This window comes from Pipra filicauda, unplaced genomic scaffold (assembly GCF_003945595.2).
Source record: "Pipra filicauda isolate LSUMZ 115617 unplaced genomic scaffold, ASM394559v2 scaffold118_size2161507_pilon, whole genome shotgun sequence".
Classification (NCBI taxonomy): Eukaryota; Metazoa; Chordata; class Aves; order Passeriformes; family Pipridae; genus Pipra; species Pipra filicauda.
This window is the reverse complement of record NW_024103640.1, coordinates 788,177-813,504: the sequence shown is the minus strand read 5'-3', so window position 1 is coordinate 813,504 and position 25,328 is coordinate 788,177. Positions and strand designations below refer to the sequence as shown.

Here is a 25,328-nt window from a genome sequence, read left to right as displayed (position 1 = left end):
TAGTCCCACTTTACACTGGTAAAAGCAAGGCCAGATTTTGGCCCAGCATGTTTTGGAATCTCTAACAACATACATTCCCTGGTTCTGAAAGGCAACTTTCATCTGGCTGCTTGGAAGATCTCCAAGAGTTTGTGCTCTGCAAGGTTTGAAAGGGATTAACTGCAGACTCTTGTGCCTTTAGAATCAATATAACATATGGATTGGCCTCGTCTTCTTGAGTTGCCACTGACTGCAAAGGGAGTATTTGTACAATTGGGAAAGATGTAATTGGGCTTAAAGGCTGTGTTTTTTATGTGCAGAGTTAATTTATGTGAATGCATTAATGCTCATGCATCACTCATTTTGCTGGGTCATCTGCCAAAAACAGGTCCAAGATTTTGCCTATATGTACAAAGATGAACATGAGCCTTGAGAGCCCTCTAGCCCCCAAACAGTTTAAAATAGCCAGTGCTCACTTAATCAGTTCATGCTGTTAAGAGATAATCGGTGTTCTTTGTTTGGTCACCTGCATATGTTCTCTAATGCTAAACTTCTTAAATACAGAAGAATAATTGCATTCAGAATCATCACAACAGAGGCATTTGCTGCTTCAGACACATTTGTGAGCAGCTGCACTGTTTTGTACCAAGGTGTTATGATGGACATATCCAGTCCATTCCGAGTTTGGGAATTCTTAATGATGCAAAATGGTTTTAAAACAGCCAGAAATAAAAGCACAGTGTAGACAACTCAATGCAAATGGAATCATAGAATGGTTTGAGTTGGAAGGAGCCTTAAAGACCATCCGGTTCCAAACCCTGCTATGGGCAGGGACACCTTCCACCAGCCCAGGTTGCTCCATGCTCTGCCCCAGGGGTGGGGCAGCCACAGCTTCTCTGGGCAACCTGTGCCAGGGCCTCCCCACCCTCACAGGGAGGAATTTCTTCCTAACATCTAACCTAAACCTACTCTGTCTCAGTTTGAAGACAATCCCCCTTGTCCCTCACTACACTTCCTGATGAAGGATCCCTCTCCAGCTTCCTTGTAGGCACCTTGTAGGCCGCTGGGAGATCCTCATGGAAATTCATCAAGAAGTACTTTGTAGTCAGAGTTTCTTGGATAAACAAAGGAAGTAGTACATACAAAAACTGTGCCAGTGACAGGCTGTGGCCTGGCAGGGTGGTGGTTCTCACCTGCGTGCTCTTACAGCGTCTGATCTCACATCTTGTCTCCAAAAGGGGTGGTTTGGTGTGTGGATGTGCTCTCCTGATGCTTTCTTCGTGTCAGCTCTGGTGCTTGTGTCACAGCTTCAGCAAGTCAGGCCAGCCTAAAATGAACTCAGCAAAAAAAACCCAATTAGCTTTTCATCAGTGAATGAACTGTCCCATTGTACAAGGGGATTGGTTGGGAACCAGAGCTGGGGTAAGAGAGAAGAGGCTGCAGGGCCAGGACCAGGGTGAAGGCAAGAGCACAACCGCCCTTGGCAGCAGCACTGAGCCCTTCAGGGAGAGCGGGAGGACAAGAAAATCTTTTTCAGGTAACAACTGCTGGTTCAGTCACAGAAAACTCCATCGAGTCCCAGTGGCTGTTGATGTGTCTGAGCTGGGGTTTAAAACAGTGGAAAGCTGAAGCTCAAAGAGAGGGGGAAACTCCTTAATTAGCTGAGGACAGGGTTTAAGTGCTAGTTTTTGATTGGTTATGTTTTTTTTTTTAATCTAGGACCTCAGTGAAGTTTCAGTGGTTGTCTGTATGTACAACTTTGGTGTTCTTTTTAGGCATAAGCAAGCAAATTTACCTCCAGCAGAAAAAGGTACAACTGCATAATATTGAAAGGAGTATTTTGATATATTTATTTTTGAGATTTTACATATTTTTTACCTTTAAGAATTACTAAGGGCTGGAGTTCTTAAACTGTGGCCTATGGTGCATTTTGTAGAGGCCTTGTGAAGTTGTTCTGTGCTTTTTAGGTCTGTAGAAAAATACTGAGTATATTTTTCCCTACAAACAACTACTGGCTTTAACACCAGGTTTTGTGATCACTAGGTAGATGAGGAATCGCCTCAGAAGAGAGGTGCTGCTCTCTGAAACAGAGATGTTTTGTGTTGAAAATTAACCTAAAGTGGGAAACTTTAAACACACTTGATCAATGGCTTTTTGCGCTTGGTAACATTGACCTTAGGTGGCTTGAAATACTATTGTAATTTTTCAATTTGCTATTATAAAAATCCAGATTTCATAAACATATTATTATCTTTCCATTATGATTACTTATTCCCTCGAAGGTCTACAGTGCTTTTCTGCAACATCTAAATGGAAATGGGATTAGGATGAGATTCTGTCACTCAGGGGATTTGTGGAAAAAGGTGGGGATATGCACAGAAAAGGTCATTTCTTAGGGGCAAGATGAATAAAATGACACTGAGTTATGAAAAAGGACAGCAATAACAGTATTAGCCATTTTGCATGGCTTTAAATTGATTGTTTTATGCTGGAGACACTAGTGCTGGAGAACAATGCACTGTTATTTTCTTGCCTTTCATAATATCCTTACATAAATAAAAAAAACCCAACTCTTAAAAAAAAAAATCCACATTATTTCAATGTGGTTCCATGTGAATTCTGTGTTCAGTGAACGTATTTGCTGTCTGGCTGTTTGTGGGATAACTTTACTAACAACATCTAGCCCAGAAATGGATGCTTTCAAGTGTTTGCTCTGCACATTGTTTGTTTTGCCACTCAAGTCATGATTTTATTGATGACTTAACCGGCTGAATGTTATATTTGAATGGACAAATAATTAATAACACACTGCATTATGATTCTTCTGGCAAACAGTAATTGTAATTAAATTGGTAAATGTGGCCTGTGGCTGAAAGATCAGATCAGCACTCCTTTCCCTTGAGAAGCAGACCTGTCCAACTTCTCTCTTGCTCTTGTTTTGCTGCTTTCCTGTTTTAAAAATGCTGAAGGTCTGTGTGCCTGCTCAAAGTAACATGACGTTTCAAGTAATTGCATTTTTATACAAAGTTTAAAAGTGTGCAGTATGTACAGTGTAAGATAATGATTAATGTTTTCTGGGCCTCAGTACTAAAATGTTTTATGGTTCTGATATATTACATATTTTTATTTAGATACATTGCTCCATAACTGCACTTGGCTAAAGTGACTTGACATTCTTTTTATGACAGAGACTACGATAAACATGGCCAAAAGAAGAAGAAAAAAAAAACCCTTTTCAGCGTTGCATTTGATGCAATTAAGAAATAATCAGTGTACCCGGTAAAGTACAGAGATACTTCACAATTAAATAAGGGGATTTCTAGTGTGTTGCATACTGAGAGAAAACAGCTCAAGAGAAGAAATGTTTTGGTCAAAATTAAATTAATAGATAAGATGAAGGATGCAATTTGCTATGAAGCGTTGGATTAACTGCTCATGGCTGGGCAGTGAAAGGCACATGAACAACTGTGGGTGTAGGGGTTGAACACCGGTATTTGAAACTTTTTTGCACATGTATTTAGAAAATGTTTCTTGTATTGGTAACAGTCTTGCATTGTCCAAGGTTTCCAGGACCAAAAGGGTGCCTGGAGCAACATTCTTGCAAAGAACTGACCTGCTACAATGTGTCTTTCTGGGTACTCCGGTGATTTTCAACTTTTTTTGTTGTTGTTTTCTTTGCTAATTCACCTATCCCTTTGTAAAACTGTGTTTTCTGTCTCAAACCTGTCTAATTAGGCAGAAAGCTGTGTTTTCTTTCCCAAACACGTCTCTTTAGGCAAAAATTGGCTCTTGCCAGATCTTGCATGATGCTCAGCCTCAGTGATATGCGAAGTCTTAATGCTTTCTGAAAAATACACAATAAACACCAATGTTTAAGTTTTCTCCTCAGGCTTCCCCAAACACAGTGGCTGTCAGGTCCTGGCAGCAGCCCACCCTGAAAAAAGAGGGAGGTTTTTATCCCAGCGCCCGTGTGAGAGGGCAGAAGAGCATTTATGACCCTCAACATTCTGTGACGGGAAACAGCATATGATTTTTAAAAAAGAACGCGTAAATCGATCTAGAAGTAACCCCTTGCCTTGGGTGGCACCGCTACCTGCTTGGCACAGCCAGCTGACTGCTACGAGCTTGGCTTAATAGCTATCCTTACTTAATAGTTACTCCTTACTTAATCACGGGCGCGCGTCCCCTCAGGATGCGCTGAAGCGCGAGGAAAACCCCCGTCCCGGCTCTGCTCCAGCGAAAGCCGCGCTCCTGAGCGCTCTGGAAAAGCCGCTCCTCGCCGTGGGAGAGAAGCCGGGGCTGCTCCTCGGGGTTCTGTGGGAGCTTCACCTCACGAGCTCTGGGAAGGGGCCGTGTGTGCGTGTGGGTGTGTGGCGGTCTCTCCCTCACGGTTTCCCGCCCTCGGCACGCTCGCGCCCCCTCAGCGGCAAGCGCTGCCCCCCTCAGAGGCACGCGCAGGCCCCTCAGCGCGGCGCGCGCGCCTCCCCTCAGCGGCACGCGCTCTTCACCCCCCCCCCGCCTCAGATGCGCTCTCCCCCTCAGCGGCAGGCGCGCCTCCTCTCGCCCCCCCTTCAGGTGCGCCTCCCCTCAGGTGCCGTCCTTTTAGGCGCGCTCCCCTCAGGTGCGCTCCTCCCCTCAGGTGCGCCCCTTTCAGGCTTCGCTCCTCCTCAGGCTCCCGCTCCTCCCCTCACGGGCCCGCCCCGCCCTCCCGTCCCCTCGGGCGCGTGCGCCGCCCGCCGCCGCGGGCGGGGCCTCGCATTCGAACGGCGGCGGCGCCGGGCGGGAACATGGCGGGATCGCGGGCGCTGCTCCGGCAATTCCCGCTGCTGCTGCCTCAGAACCGCCAGGGAACCGCCTACGAGGGCTTCGTCACCGCCCAGGTACCGCGGCCCAGGTGTGAGGCGGGGTGGAGGGGGCGCTTCCCGCCCCGCCGCGTCTGAGGGGGCAGCGCTTCCCGCCGTGCCAAGGGCTGGCGGCTTCTCGGCCGAGCCGCTGGGAATGTGGGTCTGGAAATGCCGTTTTCCTGCCGTCCCTGATATTACAGTATTTTTACTTAGATAGATTCCCGGGTTTGCCCGGAAAATGGCTCGCTGGTACCTCCCGGGCCGGATTTGTTGCGCTGCCAGATGTTTTTGGGCTACGTTGAATGTGCCCGCGCCCGCGGCCTGTGGTAAAAGTTGACGCAAATGTCTGACTGTGGGTGTTTTGCTTTCACTTAACTTGTGAGGCTTCAGCTGCAGCGGCGGCATCGTCCCTCAGGATGTGGTAAACGCGGTGCAGGGAGCAGAACAGCTCCTGAGGCAGGGGCAGAGGGGTGCTCTCAGCACAGCTCTGCCATCGCAGGCACTGTGCGGTGACCCCGCAGCCCTGGAGCACTGAAATGTCACACAGACACAGCTCTGAACAGGCGTATTTTAATTTAGAAGTAGTGTGTTTTTCTCTTCCTCTAAAAATAAGTAAAAGTCAAAAGATGTGGGCTGTGTCACACTCGCGTGGTCAGAATTGCAGTTTTGTGGTCAAAATCCAAAGGGTTTTGGGTGTTTTTTTTATTCAAGTTTCACTAGACATGTGCAAAGGTGTGCTTATGTTTGCATTACTTTAACAACTGCGGCTTTGGAAGTGCTCTATGTGTTATAATTCATCCTGGAATTAATGGGAAGGTTAAGATACGGGTGTGAGTGTCTGTTCTCAGAGGTGGTTTTTAATGAGTGCCAAGGCCGTAATGTCTGAGGTTATATACTTAAATTAGGCTTACACTAAACATCACCTTTGGAAGCAACTGGTGTTGCTGGTGAGTGGGCTCTATTCAGCCCTGAAACAGGGACCTTGCTTTTTTCCTCATGAGCATCACAGAAACAGTGAGGCTGAAAGGAACCTCTGGAGTTCCTCTGCCAGGATCACCTGGAGCTCAAGACCATTTGCAGTCAGGTTGCGAAATTCTCCAAGCACAGAGACTGTGCAACCTCTTGGATGGCCTGTTCTAGTCTTTGACTCCTCTCATAGTTACTGGGGTTTTTCCATTGCATTTGGGTGAAATGTCCTGTATTTCAGATTATATCCATCACCTCTCATCCTGTCGGTGTGTGTCACTCAGATCTGGCTATACCTTTTTTATTGCTCCTCCACTAGGTATTTGTACTCACTGACAGGATCCTTCCCTGATCCTTCTTTTCTCCAGGCTAACCAGTCCCAGCTCCCTCAGGCTCTGCTGGTGTCAGAGGTGTTTTGAGCTCTAAATCACCTTCCTATCTCCTCACTGAACTTACTCCAGTATGTCCAAACATTGCTTGTGCACTCCATACTTCAAAGTGTGCTAAGCTGGAACAGCCTCTGGAATTAAAGTTTTGACATGAGTTATCTGCCCTCTTCACTTCAGGGAGGAGCTGAACCTACTCACAAACCTTCTTGATGCCAGTTTTAGTTTGATCATCCCATAAGAAAGTAGAAGGAAGATCTCAAGGGGGACTGAAAACACAAGTGGGTGGCATTTGGGAGCTGCCCCCTATGGATTGCACTAAGAGGAAAAAAAAATTTCATTCATGTGCTTGGGACTGTTCTTGTTTACAGTTTCTAAAACCTCGCTGGAATGTGCTGTGGATCAGTGCCCAAGTTTCTTTTTACTGTAGTACTTTTATGACATGAGTCTGTTTTGTCTTTTAGTTGAGTTGAAGACAGACTTTCATGTACTGCAGCATGACTTAGATTAAATTATGTTTTTTGGTTTTGTCCAGATTTAGATAATGTTTATTTTTCTTCTGAAAGGTGTTATTTTTGCTTTATGGGATGTGATGAAGAGTTTTTACTGAATATTGTGAATTAAACATCAAGAGTGTTTCAACTTCAGAATTAAAATCTGCATTACTTGTATCTGTCATTCATGCTTCTTTTTATCCCTAAATAAAGAAATTCTGAATAATGTTCCTGAAAATCAGATAAGACAAAGTTTCTTTCTTAGTAGTTGATCTGATGGGGAATACTTCCCAGAAGCCTCTAATATTTTTCTTTACTGACCTTCCTATTAACTGTTTCTTTTCAAGGGTAGAGATTTCCACATCAGGGTATTGTTACCAGAGGATTTGCAACTGAAAAATGCAAGGTGAGAGAGTTTTACCAAAGCAGTTTGTAAGTGTGCTATAACAAAGTTTATTTTGATAAAAGCGATGATGGACATGCACGTGAATCATTCTTTCCTGCAATATCAGTGTTATTAATTAATTCTTACTGGCTTCAACTTAGCTTTGCAACAAAACTGCACAGCATCGGTGTTAATAAATGCTGACAATAAACATTGCCTATATCAGTATATTTTGTTGTTAATTAACTTTGAAACTTGTTGCAATTAATTGGTTGTATTTATATATGAAGCAACGTATTTGGGGAAAAAACGGTCACTTAGATTGTTTATATGTCACACTTTGGGAAACAGAAAATCCACATCCATGGATTAGCCTTTACCTTTGTATTCCACACTCCTGCCCAGGCCAGCCCGCTCTGAACTGTGAGCAGATGGGGTGTTCCAGGGCTTTATTGCAGTCGAGGGTGGGTAATTAAAACTGCATTATAGGTAACTTTGACATTTCCAGGTTATCACTTTTAAATATTAGTGTGTTTTATGACGGCACAGTAGCTTGCAAGAATTATGTTGTTGTCTCCAGCAAAGAACAGGCTTTTGCAGGTAAATGCTTAATTTTTAATGGGCTTTGGGATAGTGACATTTGGAAGTTTTAAGTAACTTTGAACAAGAAACTCAAAGCTGTTTTGAAGTATTGTTTACTTCCTTTGGGGTTTTTTTGAGGAAAACTGTTGTGCTGTTGTGTGCAGCAGGTTTTCTGCTCTCTTTTAAAAGTCCTGTACTGTGAATTTAAAATTTATATAAATTACTGTTTGTCCAGGATAGAGTGCAGCTGGAGTCTGAAGAAGATCCTGCATCGATATCAGCATATTTTAAAGCAGGTATACAAGTTTAAAACCATTTCTTTCAAATACATTCTTAAATGTATATTTATAATATTTCTGAAGAGGTTATGCTCATACAGCTATTCTAAAAGTGTCAAAGAACCCTCATTTCATTGTGTAGCCAAGATTTATTTTCAAGTGCCTGAGAATTTAGTAAATATTTATTTTTATTCAAGCTTTATTCTTTTTTTCAAGATTGAGCTAGAACAATTTTTAATAAATGACTGCTGACATTTTACTGGAATTTTTCTTTAATCTCTCAATTAGAAACAGAGTTTGTCTTTTTTATATATATTTATTTTTTTACAAGTTGTTCATAATGCAAAGAAGAGAATTCATGTTAATTATTGATAGGCCTAGTTCACCCTCTGTTGTATACAGTCAAGTAAAGATTTTTTCAGTAAAGTTTCCCGTGCTCTGGGAGATCTGCTCTGTAATTGAAATATTTAAACTTGTGATATACAGTTGGGTTTTTTTTTTCTTTGTTGATTTGACAATACTACAAAGTTGGACTGAACTACTACAAGTTATGAGTTGAAGAAAATGAACTAATGCTGTGTTTCCTCCAGAGGCTCCACAGCTGCCCAGATCTTGTCAGTTTTATGGTGGAGCTGAGAACTGTTTTGGTAGGTGACAAAATATATTTGTGGGAGATGGGATGTTCTGAGAGCTTTGGGTTTCACTCTCATTGGCTTACAGGTTACTCTTTGATAGATTTATGGCTGTGGATAGATTTTTTTAGGAAGAGATGATTTTGTATGTGTGCTGTTCATGTACTATTTGTATAAATATCGTTTAAGATTTTAAGTGACTGTATTCTTGGGAAATTTTTATAGAAAAATTGAAATCCCAGCAAGGAATCTCAATATAGAGCCATCCTCTCCAGTGATTTTCTTGGAATTCCTGGTATTGTCCAGATGGTAAAGCTTGTAGTCATACAAAGGCTTATACAGTCAGTGGATTGCTGAAGGTACTTTCACCTGTGACAACTCGACCAATAAATGCAGGGGCCTTTTTTTGATAGTTCAGAGCCTGCATTTGAATCTTTTAAAAGATTTTCAAGTCTGGGGTTGAAGAGCAGCAAAATCTTTGGTTAACAACATTACACAGACACATTCTATGAACATTCTTCATCCAACCAGCTTAACTTTAGGAATAAAACACAAGAAGTATTCTTCAAAACAGCAACACAACTCCCTCCTGGTGCTGCTGCTCTGCTCTGCTTGGAATAGGACTGAGTGAGGATGTTTACTTTGGAATATTTCACAATAGTTGTTCTGATCCATTTGCCTGGATACACAAGCACTCAGAAAATGAGAATTCATTCAAAATGATGATCCTCAGATAGTGCAGAGAGTAAAAACATAGTGTAGGAGAACTGGACAGAAATGATTGTTGAACTTGTTTTATTATAAATTATATTTTTATTTCAATTCAGTTTATTTTAATTTAATAATTTTATTCTAAATTTCATTAATTTACTTCTCCTGTAAGCATAATTTTAACTTAAGAACACTTTCAAAGAACAAGTATCACAACACAAATGTGAAACATGATTTGATTTTATGAGATGGAATTACCTTTTTGATAAAAACTTTTTGAGACATTGCAACGTGCTAGATGACTGTCTGCACCAAAACTTATTCTTTGGGATTCTGTGGTGTTAAAACTGAGAAATGGATTTTATTTTTTGATTGCTGTATAAAGTTTATATATATATTATGGGGGATTTCATAGATGTATCTTCTTTTGTGGCTGTGGAGCCCAGGAGGCAGCTGTGGGCTTAATAGAACCTTCTTTTGAAATGTTCATTCAGTTGAGATGCTTGACTTCAAATTTATTAGCTGAAAAAGAGGCACATTTGATATTTGCATCTGAAGACTGTGCTGTCAACATCTGTGGGGTTTTTTTTAAATTGCAGATGTTTTCATTACCAGTATCTGAAGTAATTTCCCAAACAGCCTCTTTGTCTGCTTTAGCTGGAGGCTATAACAAAACAAATGCAGTGTACAGTTAATTTTACATAAGCTTAATATTTTTGATTGAATTGCAAAAATCACATGGTTAAATAGATGCAAAAATATTGAAATCTCTCTTAATGATGTTTTTAATGTTCTTTTAAACAGGAAATTGCTTTAAAGAACACACAAGACCTGCACGTACCACGGCCGCCAGAATACTACTCCTGTCTTGTCAGAGATCTGGAAATACTGGGCTGGAATAAGTATGTTTATTTTATTTCTTCACTGACGTTATCTTTAGCATATCCATTCCTTTTGGGTGAGTTGAACATATCAAATGTACTTGTGCTGTTAATTTACCCTGTTCAGAAACTGATGTTGCTTTAAAAACTCCGTTGATTTGTTTTTAATTAAAAACAAATATAACAAACCTGTATCAACTGAAGGTGTATTTTCTGTCTCAAATAACTGAGCTGAAAGGTGAGATGCTACTACTAAGAAATCAATTCTTCTTGACCTATAAACTATTGATATAGTAAATATATTTACTGTTAGTGTTTGTAGTTCTCTTTTTTTCCCTTCTTTTCCTTTCTTTGTAAGGCTTTTTTTTGACTCTTCCCACAGGCAATGGTTGATCATCATGTACCTTTGTGCTTTCATAAAATCAGTTCATACATTTTTTAGAACTAGAACAGTTATTTTTAAAGAACAGTTCTATTTTGCTCTGCATAGCAAAAGGATCTCCTTAGGCAAAAATATGATATATTTAACCCACAGAAAGGTAAATCTACCAAAAAAAATATGTGAGTGGAGGGGAGAATTTGGAAAGCTGTAAATCCAGAACTTCATAAGAGTATTCCAGTAACATATACTCTCAGATGAGCTCATAGAGCAAATTTAATTCACCCTCCTAGAGAGGAAAACAAGGTTTTTCTCCTCAAACCTTCTGTAGGAATGTGAAGGAACACACATTGTGATCAAGTATTCAAGGGCCATGTGGAGATTTTTCAAAGATCTCCAGATAATCTTGTTTTATGGACTTGAAAGCCTTTAACTGCCCTCACATCTGCCAGCACTGGCGAGTTCTCTGCTCCTGAGCCCTTTGCTCCTCCAGCAGAGAGCCTGGAAGGGACAGAGTTCTGTCCTTCCCCCTGGCACCTCCAAGAGACCTGCATGGGGTTGAAGAAGGGAGTTGTCTCTGTGTGTGGAAGAATTAAACCCCCATGTTTGAATCCTGTCTTTAATAACATGCAGTTAATCTCGCAGGGCCTTCCTTCAAGGGGTTAAGGTTGAAGATTTTCTAAGATGTTGCAGAGCTTTGAATGAGAAGCTACTTTATTGTTTCAGTAAAATAAAAGTTAAATAAAAGCCTGTATTTGTGCTTTTCCATGAGGCAAATCTGCTTTCCCCTTAGTCCTGTGTGGTAATTTACCTGTAACAGGTGTATATTTTGCTAAATGAAATCAAGAAGCCTTAGGTGTGAGAACAGTTTTGAGTTTTCCCACCTGATTTGCGTATAAATAACATGATAAATGTGTTAATCACAAATAACATGTGATTAACATGAAGTAGGAATTTGCTTTGAAGGCCCACTTTCATTTAAAGAGTTAAAACATCCTTGTTAAATCAGCTGAAGTTTCTTTCAGTGATTTCCATTGTTAATATGTAGTTGTGCCATACTCAACTCGAATTTCACTGATGTCAAATGATGAAATGGTGGATCCTACAGAGGAACAAAAGTTTGTGTAACTGAAATATCACCTATGTAAACAACTCCTTCTGTGTTTATACAATCATGGGAAGAAGTTTATAGGACTTTTACAGCATTGTCCAACTTTCTCCAGTCCTACGGAACTGGAATTTTAAATCTATAAATAAGTTAAAAATTGGAAAATGGACAGAACTTTGATGTATCCCTCTATAAATAATTAACCAGGCAGCCATTCTTAGTGCTCTGAGTGCCTTCTCCAAATGCTTGCTTTTTTTTTTTTAAAGTTTGTCTACTGTCTATAAAACTGAATTTGAAGATTCTTTACAAATATGAGTGAACATATTCTCACTATATTTTAATATATTTTAAAATATATATGTGTGCACGCTAGTACATATATTTATTCTAGAGGTTGTCAGGTTGCTAAACTAATTATGAAAGTACTGAACCCTTAAGGATTTCAGAAATATTAGGATATGTATGTCCATTGCTGGCTAAGAAATAAAACCAATTTTTAATCTGGTTCCCTCCCACCTGATGCAGAATAAGAAACTACAAAATGTTTGATATTAAACTAAAATAACCTATACTTTTCTTATAAATAAAGAGTGGAGTGAGCCAAACAAGATGAGTGGCAGAAGAGATAATTTAAAATCCCGAACACTTTTCTGTTTTCCTTCGGGGTGGAGCCTCCCCGTGCTGCAGGCACCAGCCTGCAGTTGGAGCAAAGTGGGAGTAATGATTTTTTTTTTCCCAGTTAGAGGAAGAATGCTCCAATATCAAGTTTGACTACAGTTGAGTTACACTTCTGTTGAGATATGTCTTTCTTTCCACACAAATACAGAAATCTGTAGGACTCTTTAATATTGCATTAATCAGGATTAAACATGAAATAATATCTCTCCTTCCCCTCTTACTACTACTATTGCTTTTTCCATCTGGATTTTTTGGTTCCCTCATATTGAGGAATTTTCTTTTCACTTCCTTCTAAGGCTGTGCCCACCCTTTGGTGTACATCTACTTTTTTTTGTACAAGCTTCTACAACTCCTTTCCAGTTTCACTGGAGAGAATTGTGTGACTGGTCTGTAATGTGTAATGGTTCAAAAAAATAAATGTAACTTAGGCCAGCAAGAAATGCTCTCTTTGAACTCTGATAGGCCTTTCCATCAGTCTGGGTGATAAGTTGGGCAATTATCTTGCACTGCTTTTTATCTTTACACAAGAATGACACAGTAAAAATGCCAGAATACCCACATGTCCAGTTTACTGGTAAGTATATGGAGAAGTTTGAACCTTTCTGGCAGTTGCTGAAGCTACTCAGCAGAATCCATTTCTAGAGAACAATGTATTTTACAGTTGTATCCATCTTCATTGTGGTGGGAAGCACAAATCAGTGCCATCCTAAGCAAAGACTCAGTGATTATGGCAGAAGTTTTAAAACTTATTTACATTTAGTATCTACTTGCTGCTTGCTAGGGTACACAAATACAGTGTAAAGCTGTCATGAAACGAAGGCAAATCATCATAAATAACTCATTTTGTACCTGTTTGGGCTCTATTTCCTGCGGAAAATCAATTTCAGAATATGAACCAATACCCACTGAATTTCCCCCAGTAACAGTATTGATAATAAAAGAGAACTCCGTGGAGGAGCAAAGCAAATCAAGAGCATAAAAGTCTCCTGGAGTAAGAAAGTGCAGAAATGGATCAAAGAGTTGACAGGAAGTTTAATGTGTACATAAGTAGAGGCTGACAGGAACATGCTGTGTGTGTCAAAGGTTCCAGTGATGGAAAACTGCAAGGCAGTGCTCACTGACCACAGCGTGAGCCTGACACTGCCTGTAAATAACCCCCAGATATATGGCTGCATTAAGCACCAGCCTGGTGCATTAACAGCACTAAATCTGCAGCAGCTCAACTGCCTGGCATGGAGGACTTCTCTGATTAATATTTGGAACACACTAATCACTGCACACCTCTCAAACTGCACTTCTTCCCAGGCTCCAAGAGTTTCCTTTCTCTTCCAGAGTTGCCTACGTGGACACTGGGCTTACCACAGTCAAGTTAAAAGCTGAAGACTCTTGTGGTCGACAGCATCTCATCACTCTCAAGTTAAATGCAAAGGTAAATTTATGTGGGAGAAGCACCTTCAGGCTTCCTTGAAATAAATGGCTTTTCTTAATTCTTAACTGGTTTAGAGAGTTGGTTTGTTTGTTAATGTGTCTGTTCTGCAAAGTAATAGTTGAGAAATTTTTTTATAGGGAGTTTTCAGACTTTAACTATATTGAAAATTAATGTTGCATTATGGTTGTCTGCAAGATGTAACTGTGCATCCCATGAAAAACACTTTATGATATTGCAATCATTTTGCTGGATTACAGACAAAGCCATCTGGGAGACTTTCCTTCATGATCACTCCACCCAGAGACTGTGCACAGCACATGAATTAGAGGATGTTGGGTTGTTCATTAACAAGTCCTACTTTTAAAGCTATAGATGTAAAGATTTATGAAAAACTGACTGCAGAATTCAGTCAGAAAAATGATTTCTTTTTAGTCTAAATAATTGCCTAATTTTGACAGCACTTGCAAATCAAATCCACCGTGTGTGCAGAGACAGAAAGATCTTAATTCTTCCTGGTACTTAGCACTGAACTCGAATTGCAACGTTTCTTCATAGAATGTCTCATTTCAAGGCATAAATCTCTCATCTGAGGCTGTGACTGTCCAGGCTGTGTGGTGACAATTGTGTGGCAAGAGCTGTTGTCTGTCCTCAGAAAATCAGTCCAGGGGGAAAAGTGGATCCAAAAGTGTCTGAATGTTGTTGTTTGGGACTATCCTTGGTACATCCTCTGGAGTAATAATCTTGGAGGCATGAGGAGTGCCCATTGTAGGATTAGATTTCACTTTCACAAGCATCCCATATTTCTTTAAATACCATGAGTTTTTTACTCTTACATAAGATGAGCTAATTTTACCTTCGAGGGGGAAAAGGAGCCTATGGAAAAAGAACTGTTTGGGAATCGAGGGTTGCTCAAGTGGATTTTTAAAAAGAGTAAAATTATCCTACATGCACAGGGTAATGAATGCATAATTAATTTGCTAGTCAGTCCATTATTAAATACATTTATGGAAAAAATCCATCAGGAAGTACAATTATGGTCTATTTAGTGTTCAACAAGAGTCACCAGACCGTGTTGTTTATAGGGGAGCTGCTCTCCCACACTGAATGTGACACTAGAAATTAGGTGCAGCCTGTTGCCTCAAAGGTTTACCTGCTCTTGTGACAACAGAAGTAAAGTGTTTTAACTATTTGGAAGTAAAAAAGTGCAGAAAAAAATACAGTGCAATGCTCCTTTTTACCAAGCCATGGTCAAACACTGTGACACTTATGTTGGTTCTCTTCAACTTATCCTTGTCCTCAGGGAGAATGGAGATTCCCATTTTATGTCCTTGTAAAAACTGGTGTTTTCTTTATTGTTGTAAAATATCTGGCTACTCCTCCTAGCAGAAGAAAGGACCATCTAACGACTAAGGATATATGTAATAAAAGGACCAGGTTATCTGACTTGTCTGTTTAAACAAGTAATCGTCCATCTCTTTTTTCTTGTTTTTGTTTTGTTTCCAAGTGTTTGTTGTGATGAGGGATCGATGGCTTGTCCTTTTTAAACCACGTCTGGCATTTAAACTTGCCAGACAAAATTTGTGTGTGAAATGTGGGTTTGGTGACCTGGGGGGTTGATTTTTCCTTCATGCACGTATCTAATACATTTGAAAAGACTTGGCTGAAGTATTTATTTTAAGGAATTTCTTTTGATAACCTGCTTTAATGAAAGTATGGGTATTTTTGTTATTCTCTTTCTTTGATTAAGGTTAGTGTGGGAGCTTTTCAGACCCCAAGGATTCAAACAGGCCACTGCAAGGATTTGCATGTCATGTAGTAATTAAGACACTTTGGTAATTATCTGAATGATTTGGCAAGGGTTCTGAAAATGCTTTCTCTAGGTGAAGTTAGTTGCATGCTTAGAAATCCAGTATAAGTATTTTGTTTATTAATAGCTTAAATTGTTCTAAAGAATAATAGCATGATTTCTGACATACACATTTGATTGTAACTAATAACCTAAGATGTCATTGATATGCTCTGATTGGAGTTATCAAACTTTTTATAACTTAAGGTTTTTTAATATAGCTTTTTTTTCTCAGATATATTTTAATTTGGACTGAGAGCTTGTTTTAATTTCGGGTGTATGTTCACTTATCTCTTTTTAAATAGTTTTGTGCTTACTCAGATTACTTTCAGTTTCAAAAAATAAATCAGAGCAAATAGTTTAGTTTAAATGGAAATTAGTTGTTGATTCGTGAAAGGGTTTTTTGGGTTTCTACATTTTCCTATCCCAGTACAGGTAATTGAGGAGAAATTAAAAAAAAAATGGATGTTTTTTGCCTTAAGGTTTTTTGCATATGTCCTTGTGACCACTGAAACAGAAAACTGGGATTCTCTTGTCTTTACTAAAAGCATTTACATGTAGAGTTCTTCTTTAAATGATAATTAACATTCTTAACTATTTCTGAAAATGCTTTACATACTGTTTCCTCTCAAAGCCAGGTCCTCAAGATGCTTGAAGTGCTTGTATTTTGTTATCAAATTTGGCAGCTCAGTATCGGTCTGACTTTAAATCACTAAGGAAAAAAAAAAAGAAACGACAAAACTGTATTTTCTTTCCCTCCCTCAGTATCCCACAGAACCACCAGATTGCCTTGTGGATTTTCCTGTTCAGTTTGCCATTTCCTGGATGCCACAGGTACCTGCTGGACTGGGCAGCTTTTCTTTCCTAACATGTGCGGTGGGGAGGTGGTGACGAGGGGTTGGGCTTTATTTTTTAACTCCAGCTTTTCTCCCTGTGTGCATTTTATTTCTGTGCATGCCCAGGAAAATGTAAGAACTCTGCATTCCTGATCAGAGCATCTGAAATCTCTTCCTTGCCATGGAGATATACTTTGCATTTTGTATCTTTGCACTCACACTGGCTGGGTTTTTTTAAGCTGTTCATATGGCTGAAATTTCTTTAGGAATTATATTGGGAAAGGGAAAATGAAGTGAAATGCATGAAGAATGATTGTCTTCTAGGAGAGAAGCACCCTCTAAAGTTGACAGACATCAAAAAAAGGCAGTCCCCCACTTGGTTATCCTATAGAGTTTTCATAACATAATAAAACTTATAATCCAGTTATAATCAAAACAGGGAAGTATTTAGTGGAATTCTGATTTCTTATTTTGACTGGTATTGGTACTATAAAGCACCACGAGCCATTGTCATTTTTTAGTCTCTCACATTATTTCATGTACCTTTTTTCCTGAATAAATCATGTGTACTTTATTAAATGAATTTTATGTGACCGCTTAGATGTAAGTTAATTTGAATTACATCTAGAAAATAGTTGATGTTTAATTTCACTTAATTCGGGAAAATAGATTTTACATAAATGATTGCATCTGCTAATTCCAACTCTCACAAGGATTTCTCCCCAGCAATAAAGCCTGTCTTGGTACTAAATTTCCTGGCTGGAAGGTTGCAGCAGGAGGGGTTTAAGCTGGGCATATAATTTTGACTGCAAAGCTCTGTGTGTCCCCCTCTAATATTGGGAGCTTGAGCAAATAACTGCAAGAATCAAGCATTGCAAATGAAAATATATTTAGTTTCACATGCAAATTTAGGTTTTGGTTCTCTGGAGTGGTTTGGAACAGTTTAAGTAGATGTTGGTTTTCCCTTAAATTCTACTGGAGTCCATAAACTATGGGCAGGATTTCAAGTGCTGTTTCTAACCTCAAACTTTATACATAGTTTTAACAGTATTTTATTAATTTTACAGCCTTGCAATTTATGTTGCCTCAAATTAACAACACTTCAAATATCCCTGACAGTCACTGCTTCTCCATGTTTACTGTTAGTAATTTTAAAGCTACTGGCAGGACTTGTAATTTAATAAAATGTTCTTGAAGAACATGACACGGAGCAGCCTTTGACAAGTTAAAAACGGGGCTGGATATATTAATATTGGCACTACAACCAAGGAAAATCCAATGTTAAAAATACAACATTCTGATGCTTAAACTCTTTTTACAGTTAGAATTACCTGGGGGCTGTTTGAAAACATGAACAATAGATGTTTGTGTGTAACTGAAGAGCCTGTTTTGAAATCACGAGACAGTAATTCCAGCTGCAGAGAGCTGCTCTAATCCTGCACCAAATCCCAGCAGCCCGCGTTCTGTGCTGACAGAAGGGCTTGAGCTGCACAGGAGGTTTGGAACATTGACCTTGTCTGCGTGGGTGACATGAACCCAACAAATGGCTGTGGTAATTGTGGAAATTGTGTTTATTTTCCAAATGTGTGGAAATCATTGCAGTGAGCAGCCTTCACACCGTGCTAGAATATGGGTTAAGCCTAGATAATGCTGAAACACCCCTGGCAGCAGAATTCAGCTGGTACTCAAGTGGCTGGAAATTTTGGTTCCTAAAAGGGAAAAAGAACACGCAATACCTGCTCTCTAATAAAATAACGGGATGTTTTGGCACCCATAGGTCTTACATTTTACTGTTTATTGGTCTTCTTTAATGTATAAACTGACAAGGCTTAACTAAAACGAGGCAATTGCACCATTAGAATATAAACTCCTATGAGAGAAAATATAAATAGATTTCAGGTAATTGATTTTTCTTTCCACCCCCTGCGTGTGCTGCTGCCTATTTCAGGCTCATGGACTTTAAACTTGAGGGGTTGTTGGGTGGTTGGGGTTTTTTTCTTTTCTTTTTTTTTTTTTTTCCCCTTCTGTATAATAATAGACATGGCTTTATGGCATCCATATTAAAAATGGGTAATTTTCCTTATGGTCCCTGTCTTCCTGCTGGGTTGATAATGTTTTGATGTATTTTTCTTTTGCGCTGATGAGAGGTCTGCTGCTGCTGCTCTGACATATTCATTTGGATGAATAATTATAACTTGCACAATGTCAAGCTGAAGATGGTGGGGTTTTGTGCGTCATGACAAGCCCAGTAGCCAGTGCAGGTGTCTCACAGCATGAGCAGCAACAGCCAGTGGATTCTGGCTCGGAGGAGACGTTTTAGAGTGGTAAGAAATCAGCACCAAGGGCAATGCTGCTGCTGCTGCTCCTGCTCTAAGTGCCAAATAAATGCAGAGTGCTTCTCAATGACAAGTGCAAGAACATCTACTTATTTCTGTTCTCTCCTTTTCCTGAAGAACCACATGGATGTGCTGGCTCCCAATTTTAGCCCCCGCCGTACGGGTGGTGCCGCAGGCTCAGGGGGTCTGTCCCGCTGCCCTCGCGGCAGGGGGGGCTTTCTGTGCTGCCCACTGCCCACCTGGGTGGCTACATGAAGGTCAGGAGAGTGGGAATTAATGACTAATGAGGTCGTGCAGCAGCAGGCAAGGAAACAGTGAGACAAGGTTCAGGAGGTGTAGTGTATGTATGAGATTATTCTTTGGTTATTTTGATGAAAACACAATAAAACACTTCATAATTTTGCTTTTTCTTGGCAAAGGAGCTTCACAGACACCAGCTGTAAATAGGAGATGGCTGACAAGACACTTTATAAAGATTTCAGTGCTGTCTCTCGGTTTGATTTGTGTTAAGGAGGGGGAGATTGTTAAATTACTGTTCGTGGGAAACAGTTTCCTAACAAATCTTAAGAATCACAAATTTTTTAGGTGATACAGGTGATCCCTTTCCCAGCCAACAACTGTTGGCTTTGTTACATTGTATTTTATTTGTGAATTCTTGAAGGGCAAGTAGGTGTCAGCACCTTTAGTTTAGGCTACTTCCCCTTTTCCATTAGGGGGCTTTTGCAGTTGTTTTAATTTTGGATAAGCAAATTGCACGCTAGGAAGAATTTTAGCTAAAAGATCACATTTTTATCTTTTTAAGAAAAATAGTTTGTAATCAATTGTGCTGTATTTACCTTAATTAGAACTTTTTTACTAATATTTGATTTAATATTTCCCTGGACAAACTGAGTGCTCCATCCCGTACCAGTGGTTGAAAGGGATGAGGGACACAGGGAGTCATAACACAGAGGTAACTTTGGGCTCACAGTTGGCTGAGGAACCATTCAAATCAATGTTTAGGAAGGAACCAGTTTGGTTTTGTAAGTGCTTGTTGGGTCAGGGTGAGCAGCATTGATAGTCTGCTTTATCACTGCCTTATTTTCCAAAGGATTTTGACATATTTCACACAAATTCCAACACATTTGTACAAAAGGGACCACGGAACAAAGAGTTGGTGCTACTTGACATTATTAACAACCATCTTGGTGTAGCTGAGACCAAAGAAAAGCACAGTCAGGCTCTTCTAAAAGTGTTGGGCAATGACCAAAAATTAGTTGTTAATCAAATAAAAAGGAATGTTGGGGTTTTCATGGCTTGCATGACAAGCAGGTGATATATTCAAATAGCTATAGATGCATTTATGTCTATAGCAGGAGACAGCTGGCAACATCAATGAAGCATGCAAATAAGATCAAATGAACAGTGTATAAAAAAAAAAGATTTAACTACCTTTTTAAGGAACATCATTGAAAAATTACAATTAGTATTAAAATTAATTGGATTTTAAAACTTATCTGTGGGTTATAATCCCTTGATGTTTCTTTTTTCTAGTGAAACCCTTTGAATTCCCGGAAGATAAAGATAAAAATGATTATTAGAGGATTTATCTGTATGTGATATAGAAAAATGTAAAAAATCAAAATGGAAAGCAACTGTTGCAAGTACCAGAAAATTATGCTATTAATTTAAGTGTCATCAGAGCACAAAAGATCACATTTCAGGACTGTGTGAAAATTATTAAAATACTGGAAATAATAGTACTTAAGATGAAGATACCATACTCTAAGATGTGGTTAAGTGACTGACACTATTATATCACTTCAGGTATTATAAAAGTAACAAAATGCTTTTAAAGATAATAAGCGTTACATTTGGAGATTGGCAGTGTTCACACTTTTCTGCTTAGGTGCTTTCCTACTCTAATATAATTTAATAACAGCAGGAAAAAATGTAGCATTTTATTTCTAAGCTGTGCCATTTCTTTCTAAAATATGTATCACCAAATATAAAAAGTTATTACAGAGAAAAAGCCTATTTCTTCATCTCAGAACGCTCAGATAATTTGCTTCTCTTTGTCCAGGTGAGAAAGGAAGAACATAATCACTGCAGATTAAAGGAAACCATTCCCTCTGTATTTTGTTTTATTTATAGAAAAATACCTCTCTGAGAGCAGAACATTTAATTTGCTTTTTCTTTTGGACCCCAAGATATCTGAAATCCGGCTCTCCCTGGGCACCTGCAAAGGGCTTCACTTGACCACCAAGTGTTTTCTCCCCTTGCAGAAGCCTTTCCTTGTAGAAATAGTTACTTCTTTTTTATAATTTAAAGGGTTTCTTTTGCATTGTCCTGTATATTGTCCTGTCTAATGAAAGATTTTTCTGATTCCATGTAATCCACTCTCAAATATTGAAATCCCTCAAGTATAATCCTCTGATTATTAGATAGTTTCTCCTCCTCTTGCCTTATTTACATGGTTTGAAATCTGATGTTAAGCACCTGTTTTTTTATACTGCTTGATTTTGAGATAATTATGATGATGGTGATATTTTTTAAAAAAATAAACAAGCTCCTTTGGTTCTGTGGGTATGTCTTTGTAGTTCTGTTGGGAAACACTGTTGTGGTGCTCAGCTCAAGTAGAGACTAAATATCAGAATGTCAAAGTTAATAATAATACAGAGATGATAATGAGGATAAAGGATGATTTTACTGTAATTTTAGAGTCGTTTTTTTAAAGTTACAATGTAAATTAATAGCTCCTCCCAGCTTTTTAAAAAAGGAGTATAAACCACTATCAAATCCAGGCATGATGTATGTATAGCACATGTTAGAACTACCAGGAGTAAAGTGTTTGTGCTCAGGGTGCAGCTTTCCCTGTGTTGTTTCAGCTAAAAACCCCAGTGAGCTTCCATGTTTTCTGCTACCAGGATACACTGGGACACACACATGGATTTGAACACTCCTTCAATGACCTACAGTTTGGTTTTTAAATATTCTCTCTGGCCATAGGTGGAAACCATAGGAAATTTGTTTCCTTTTCTTAGAACTCCTTACTAGACATTTACAACCAGTTCCTGGCAGCACTGGAGTCACTGAAAGAATTCTGGGATGTGCTGGATGAAATCGATGGCAAGACGTGGGTGCTTGAGCCGGAGAATCCCACCCGGAGCGCCACGGCCAGGAGGATTGCAATAGGTAGGAAAAGGTTGGAAGGAATACAGTGGATTGGAGAGGTAAAAACCCAAAGACACAACTCTTATTTTGTGTATTAAAAAGATTCACTTTGCACTTTGCTGTTTGAAAACCCACCGTTGTTGGCTCAGCCCAGGTGTGCTGGGCAGGGGACTGGCTGTCACTGCTTAATAGTGTCCTTAGGCTTCTCTTTTTGGCTATAAAAGATAATGATGAATTAATAAGTTATATCTCTGCTACCTTTAAAGTGCTGCTATGATTTCCAATGGGTTTAGTCATCTAGCTTGAGTCTGATTATTCAGAAACGTTAAGACTAGTCTAAAAGAAATGCAAGCCTGGCAGGTTTTTTTAATCAGTTGCTATTTTGAATTACAGTCCATTGAAATGCAAATATTTCATATATACTGATATTTTGTACAATTCATTTGGATACCTCCCAACTTTTTTATTATTTGTCATAGTGAAACCCAGGCTGATTAAACCAATTTTAAACAGCCTTTAAAAATGTTTCCATTTTCTAATATTTGACTGCAAAGCTTCCCCATGGCCTTCCCTGCTTTCTCATTGCAGGGAACAACGTCTCTGTGAACGTGGAGGTAGATCCTCACCATCCAAACATGCTTCCAGAGTGTTATTTCCTTGGAGCAGATCATGGTAAGGCAGCAGACTCCACTTGTTTCGTCAATCCAAGCCCTGCCTGAAACGTGGGATGTTCAGTGGGGTGATGTGATTGTTCTGTCCCCGGTTTGCAGCAGTGGCCCCTCTGAGGACTAAGCTCAACAACAACATGCACTTGTGGTGAGTGTCTGTAGTGAAACAGGCTTGGAGCTGAAATGGTGTTTGCCATTCCTGGTGTGGAATTTTTTCTCCCTCTCTCCCACCCACAGGGATCCAGAAATCAGTTTGTTACAAAACTTGAAAGACCTCCTAGAAATTGAGTTTCCATCTCGGGCGGTGTTGGAAAAAAGCGTGAGTTGCTTTCTTTAATGATCGGTTGTTATTTCTGAATAAGGGACATTTAAATGGTCACTTTGTAACAGCCAGGAGAAATAAGGGACTTAGAAGAGGGGTAATTGGGTTAATATATTGTCACAAGGACTTCTGAACTTCAAGCAACAGTTGTCAGAGCTTGTTAACCTTTGATTAGAGGTGCACACTTCCCTGTGGCCTTCCTAGCACAGAGGCCATTAATAAGAGGCTCCACTATTAAAAGGGAAAGAGGAAGTTCCAGAGTAGCTAATGAGATGTGGACAATCCAAACATTCTGTTATGGATGTTGATGACTTTGGTTCTAATTAGGTAGAGCTGCCTAGAGGGGACAAGAGGCCATCCAAATACTGGTGCGTTTCAAACAAAACTGGGAATTAATTTTTGACAGTGCTTTAACACTGGATTACGAGCTTGGCTTTCACTTGTGAAACTTCTAAATTAAGATCTGACTGAGGGCTTGTGTCTAATGGTGAAATGCAATGACAAATCATCGTGGTTGATAAAAAAAATGGGTCCAAAGGTATGAAAAAGCTTGTCTTGTGCATCTGGGAACCAGTGTTACTCTGCCGTTATGGCACAACCATTTCTATACTGAAGGCAAGAACAGTGGTTCTAGCTAAGAGAGAAGGCAAAAGCAAGAACAGAGATGAGCCTGTTTGCTGTGTTAGCAGCCCCCTGGTCCCTTCCAGCTGCTCTGTGACAAACCCTGCTGTGTTGCAGGACTTTGCCAGGGACTGTGGGATCTGCTATGCCTATCGCCTCGACGGCGCCGCTCCCGACCAAGTGTGTGACGAGCCCCGCTGTGGACAGCCCTTCCACCAGGCTTGTCTCTATGAGGTAAAGCAGTTAATGGCACCAGCTGCTCAGGAACTGGCAGGGTCTAGAAAACAACCGTTGCCCACTTCAATTCCAGATGAAGCAAAATCCCATCAGGGACGTTACCACAGTCACTGTGCTTCCGCTTGCCCTCTCACCCCCAGTTCCTACATAGGCTCTGCCCCCTCTGACTTTCAGTGCACTGCCTCAGATGTTCATCACCTGAACCCTGGTAATAAATAGATGGTTCTTAAGTCTGATGTGAAACCAATGTGCATTTTAACCCCCTTCCTTGTGTTGCAGTGGCTACAAGGCCTTCCTACCAGCAGGCAGAGTTTTAATGTCATCTTTGGCGAATGTCCCTACTGCAATAAGGTAAGGAAATCCAAGGAATAGGAGTGAACTAAAGGGTGTGTGGGAGCTCAGGAAAAGGCAAAGCCAGTAGCAAAGTTAACCTTTCATCAAAGTTAACCTTCCATTCTCTTTTTTAAAATAGTAGACACAAATTCTGTGTTTTCTTTACACGTTGGAATAAACTAAATTCCCATGCATTTAATGCATCAGTGTTTAACAAAAGGTTTTCTCACACAGTATAAAGGCAGCTCCACACCAGTCATAACACACTAGTGCCAGAGTGATTAAAGATCACACTCGGTTGTCCTTTATGACATTTTTACTGTTGCTGTAACAAAGGTCCAGTTTAAAAAAAACACACTGAAAAGAATCCCAACATTTGCAACAGAAAGCAGCACAAATAGTTCAGTGCATCCATAACTACTAGTGCAGATCTGGAAGGTTTAAGAGAACGTTGCCTGCACAAGGTATGTACTGACTGCATTATTTAAAACTTCTTTTTCAAGCCCCTGACGCTGAAATCTTCAACGAAGAAACTCTGAGGAAAAACTGCGTGGTGGGAACCCCACTGCACTTACACTGGAGACACCAGAGCAGCAACATCACAGCAGATACAAGGACAGTACAATGAGCAGCAGGAGCACCAGCACAGCTGCAGTGTAGGGGTACGTTTGGTCAGTAAAGGCCAACCTGAACACAACAGCCATGGAAGGGCGAGTGGTGTCAGGGCCAGCCTGGGGTGGCACTGCACGGACTGCACTGAGCAGGTGGTCGTATTTCTTTCGGGACTCTGAGAATATCCTGTAAGGGTCAAATGGTGACACATCTCTTGCAGTGTCTTTCTGCAGAGGAAAAGAAGAGTAGTAATAAAGTTGTTAACATTAAGCAAGATGTGAATCAGAAAAAACTCTGGGGTATTTAAGTTATCCCAGAGAAAGCAGTACAGTTCTTAGAGAGCCTTACCTCTGGAATTTGTGATGTATGGGTATTTTATAGTAAGTGTGTAACATAAGGTATGGGTAAAGATACATAGTCTATATTTACTACTGAGGTCCAGAGCTGACATTTTATTCTCTCTTTAACTTGTTTCCAAAAAACTTTAATATATTCAGTCTTCCTTGGTTTGGGGCTAATAAAGGTTTACCCTGGGAACCTGAGACATGACTCTGAAGTTGGATTTGCTGTTTTGATTTGTGTAAGTTTTGCATTTCAAAGTGAAGCTGAACTTCTCCTGACCTATCACAGAG

The 25,328-nt window shown here is 39.9% G+C and overlaps 2 protein-coding genes and 1 long non-coding RNA gene across 7 annotated transcripts in view; 1 reads left to right on the top strand and 2 right to left on the bottom strand.

Moving 5' to 3' along the window:
* Window positions 1-4,437, bottom strand: part of LOC113991669 — a 160,256-nt gene extending 155,819 nt beyond the window's left edge. For both annotated transcript variants that reach the window (XR_005565207.1, XR_005565205.1), the window contains exons 1-2: window positions 4,145-4,437; window positions 1,173-3,823 (exon numbers count right to left, since the gene is read on the bottom strand). This is a non-coding gene — a long non-coding RNA (uncharacterized LOC113991669). The remainder of the gene's footprint in view (window positions 1-1,172; window positions 3,824-4,144) is intronic.
* A 302-nt stretch (window positions 4,438-4,739) lies between these two features.
* On the top strand, window positions 4,740-25,245 carry FANCL (FA complementation group L). Of its 3 annotated transcripts, XM_027728182.2 has the most exons (14): window positions 4,740-4,859; window positions 7,017-7,075; window positions 7,872-7,932; window positions 8,505-8,561; window positions 10,062-10,159; window positions 13,636-13,732; window positions 16,344-16,412; window positions 21,774-21,924; window positions 22,492-22,575; window positions 22,674-22,719; window positions 22,809-22,890; window positions 23,632-23,748; window positions 24,031-24,102; window positions 24,588-25,245. In XM_027728182.2, exons 1-14 carry the CDS (start codon window positions 4,767-4,769, stop codon window positions 24,621-24,623), a joined length of 1,122 nt encoding a protein of 373 aa, XP_027583983.2. In that variant the 5' UTR covers window positions 4,740-4,766; the 3' UTR covers window positions 24,624-25,245. The 3 variants fall into 3 exon arrangements, with proteins under 3 accessions (XP_027583983.2, XP_027583984.2, XP_027583985.2); XM_027728183.2 differs by lacking the exon at window positions 16,344-16,412; XM_027728184.2 differs by lacking the exons at window positions 4,740-4,859; window positions 7,017-7,075 and having other exon boundaries at window positions 8,443-8,561.
* The window catches only part of VRK2 (VRK serine/threonine kinase 2), a 35,712-nt gene continuing 34,624 nt past the window's right edge, over window positions 24,241-25,328 (bottom strand). The window contains exon 14 of one of the 2 annotated variants that reach the window (XM_027728179.2): window positions 24,241-24,923. In XM_027728179.2, the coding sequence (XP_027583980.1) occupies window positions 24,684-24,923 (240 nt within the window). In that variant the 3' untranslated portion in view covers window positions 24,241-24,683. The remainder of the gene's footprint in view (window positions 24,924-25,328) is intronic. The other variant, XM_027728181.2, reaches the window with a different exon arrangement.

What these genes read in the sequence shown, in the direction of transcription:
- FANCL (XM_027728182.2), top strand. Translation starts at nt 4,767, where the DNA reads ATGGCGGGATCGCGGGCGCTGCTCCGGCAATTCCCGCTGCTGCTGCCT. An exon ending in GAAATACTGGGCTGGAATAA is followed by an intron (nt 10,160 to 13,635) that starts GTATGTTTATTT and finishes TTTCTCTTCCAG; the next exon opens with AGTTGCCTACGTGGACACTG. An exon ending in AACAACAACATGCACTTGTG is followed by an intron (nt 22,720 to 22,808) that starts GTGAGTGTCTGT and finishes TCCCACCCACAG; the next exon opens with GGATCCAGAAATCAGTTTGT.